Source organism: Monoraphidium neglectum, assembly GCF_000611645.1.
Source record: "Monoraphidium neglectum strain SAG 48.87 unplaced genomic scaffold scaffold05861, whole genome shotgun sequence".
Classification (NCBI taxonomy): domain Eukaryota; kingdom Viridiplantae; phylum Chlorophyta; class Chlorophyceae; order Sphaeropleales; family Selenastraceae; genus Monoraphidium; species Monoraphidium neglectum.
In genome coordinates this window covers 1-2,735 of record NW_014007770.1, presented here as the reverse complement: position 1 = coordinate 2,735, position 2,735 = coordinate 1, and the positions used below count along the sequence as shown (strand labels likewise).

At 64.7% G+C, this 2,735-nt stretch overlaps 1 protein-coding gene across 1 annotated transcript; it reads left to right on the top strand.

The window, feature by feature from the left end:
* Positions 1–1,014: 1,014 nt before the first annotated feature.
* On the top strand, positions 1,015–2,209 carry MNEG_15987 (hypothetical protein; the record flags this gene model as incomplete). Its single annotated transcript, XM_014035542.1, has 4 exons — positions 1,015–1,411; positions 1,595–1,727; positions 1,912–2,017; positions 2,183–2,209. 4 exons carry the CDS (start codon positions 1,015–1,017, stop codon positions 2,207–2,209), a joined length of 663 nt encoding a protein of 220 aa, XP_013890996.1.
* Between the last annotated feature and the right edge of the window lie 526 nt (positions 2,210–2,735).

The window sequence follows — 2,735 nt, the reverse complement described above, 5'->3', positions numbered from 1 at the left end:
TGGCGCTGGGCTGGCCCCTGCCGTTTTTTCCAACCCACAAGGTGTTCAAAGCACCTCGTGCTATCTGTTGTGGTTTGTATTGTACACACAAACCCTGCTGCTTATGGGGATGGGCCCCGTTGTCCGGCCGTGCCTGTCCTGATGCCATCCCCCTGATCGCTACACACACACACACACACACTGCAGCAACCGCTTGTGGCAGCTGGTTTGGGTGCTGGGGCAGCTTATTTCCACCGGGTCGTCCAGGCATTCAAAGGCGCAATCCAGGCAACGTTCAAACGTGAATGCGTAGCTGCATTTCAGAGTACTGTACTGCACTTTGAACGCATTACAGCCGGTTCCAACCTCGCATCCAAGAGCTTGCGCGACCAAACTTTGGCTGCGAGAATTCCCTGGCAGACAGGCGCACAGGGGCGGCGGGCAATGGTTCAAGCACCTACAACCCCTGCCTTGAGAAAAGCTCCATACACGCACATGAGGCGAGGGTCGCACCATCAAACCCTTGCTGTCAGAGACAAAGAGCAGGACAAGCACATGGGCCCAAACAAAGCTGACACGCCATTGGTGCAGTACCGCGTTGATTGGATACCTGCAGTCAGGGAGATGTGAAACAGAAATCCAGCTGATTCCTCTTCATATGAGCAGGTTGCTGGCGTTGGCCAGTGGTCTGCATTGACATCGACACCACACCAGCAGGAGAGCCACTTGAGTCACAGCCGATGCCCAGTCATTCCTTTTCGTTGGGACCCATGCCGAGCGTGTGAAAGTCGGTGTACGTTCTGCTAATGCAGACCGTGGAGTGCTGATTCAGCGAGATCAGAGCGAGTGTCATTGCGAGGACTCGTGCTCCTCATTACCAGGAGCGTTGGTTCCACACCACCCGGATCCGTATCATGTGCTGTTTTATGTATTCAAGTGACTAACTGCAGTGTTTATGATAGCCTGCTCGGGGGGCCAAGAGCGCAGCAGGAGCAGCAGCTGACCACAGCACGCACTGTCGGCGTCGGCGCACAAATGGCGGACGGCGACGGCGACGACGAGCTGGCCATGGAGATGGAGGCACTTAGCTACACCTACCCTGAAATAGAGATTGAGGTGTTTGAGCCCAGCAACAGCGCATGCACGGAAGCCGGCCCCGCCGCCGCCGCGGCTGTGCGCATCGACCTCCGCCCGCGCGCCGCGCGCCAAGCGTTTGTCGCCGCCGCGCTGCGCCTCACGGCGCCGCGCGGCTACCCGGCGGCTTCTCCCCCTATCATCGAGCTCCGGGAGCCGCGGGGCCTCGGGGACGCGCGGGAGGCGGCGCTGCTGGCGCGGCTGGCGGCAGAGGCGCGGGACCTCATTGGTAGCCCCTGCCTGGGCCAGCTCATCGAGCTCTGCCAAGACCTGCTGTCCGACGCCAACGCCCCTGAAGGTGCGCATGCGTGGGTGACGTCATCATCTGCCGTCGCACGCCCGCGCCCGCCATCCCTCTGCGGCTGCTCGCGCTGGCGGAGACATCCCGATGGCTGTCTAAAAGCAGTGGTCGACGCCTGATTGCGGTTCCGCCAACTGTTGTCTCAACGTCAAGGGAATGAACCACCTTGCTGCCACGCAGGGCCCTGCGCGATCTGCCTTTCTGTAATGGAGCCCGGCCCGGACGACCCTGAGGAGAGCAGCAACCGCGACGGCTGCACTGTCGCGGCCCCGCCGGCGCTGGCGCGTCTGCCGTGCTACCATACATTCCACACGTGAGCCAACTTTTGCGACCGGCGTATCAAAGACGTGGTAGACACTTCTTGCTGTCTCAATTTGTTGGTTGGAACGACTAGCATTTCGCAGCGGCCGGCACCCTCAACCTGTGCTGCAGCTGCCCAAATCGTTGGACGTGTCCCCGCATCTCATCTGGTGAGATTTCCGCCGGCCGCGGCGCAGGCCGTGCTTCGAGCGCTGGTGGGCGTTCGAGCAGGCGTCGTGCGCGGCGCAGCAGCGCGAGCTGGCGGCGCGCACGGGGGCGACGGCGGCGGCAGCGCTGGCGCAGGTGCGCGGGCGGGCGCGACATGCGGGCCCGGGCGGCATGACTGACTTGCGTCACTTGTTGCAGACAAAGCATTCTATTCAGTATAGTGTATATATGACACTGCAGACATGCAGTCACGTCATGCCGGATCGCAAGCGGCACCCTCGCCTCCTCTTGGTTGGCCAGGCCGCGCGGCCCAATCCTCCTTCCTAATCACCTACCCAACGCTGACGCCGCCGCTGCCCCGCGCGGCCCCGCAGAAGGTGCTGCCCTCACGGGACGCCGGCGGCTGCTTCCTCCTGTCCTGCCCCGTCTGCCGCGCCGCCTTCCAGCCGAGCGACCTGGACGCCTCCTTCGAGCCGCGGCTGCGCGCGGCCGCCCACAGCGGCGCAGGCGCAGCAGCAGGCGCCCGGCCGGCGCCTAGCAGCGGCGGCGGCGGCGGCAGGCTCACCGGGGCGCAGCTGGCCGCGTTTGGGGGCGTGAGCAGGCGCCACGCAGAACTTTTTGAGGCGCAGCGGCGGAGAGGGGGGATCATTGAGGAGGTGAACCTGTCTATCACAGGATGGGACGCGGCGGCGGCGGCGGCAGCGGCAGCGGCAGCTGCAGCTGAGGGTGCAGCGGTGGTCTCCGCAGCGAAAGGAGAAGGGGCTGACGCGTCCGCGGCCGCAGGCGGCGGGCGGGGGCGCGCGGGGCCGGAGGCGCACAGGGGCCGGGGCCGCGGGCGCGGCGGGGGCGCGGG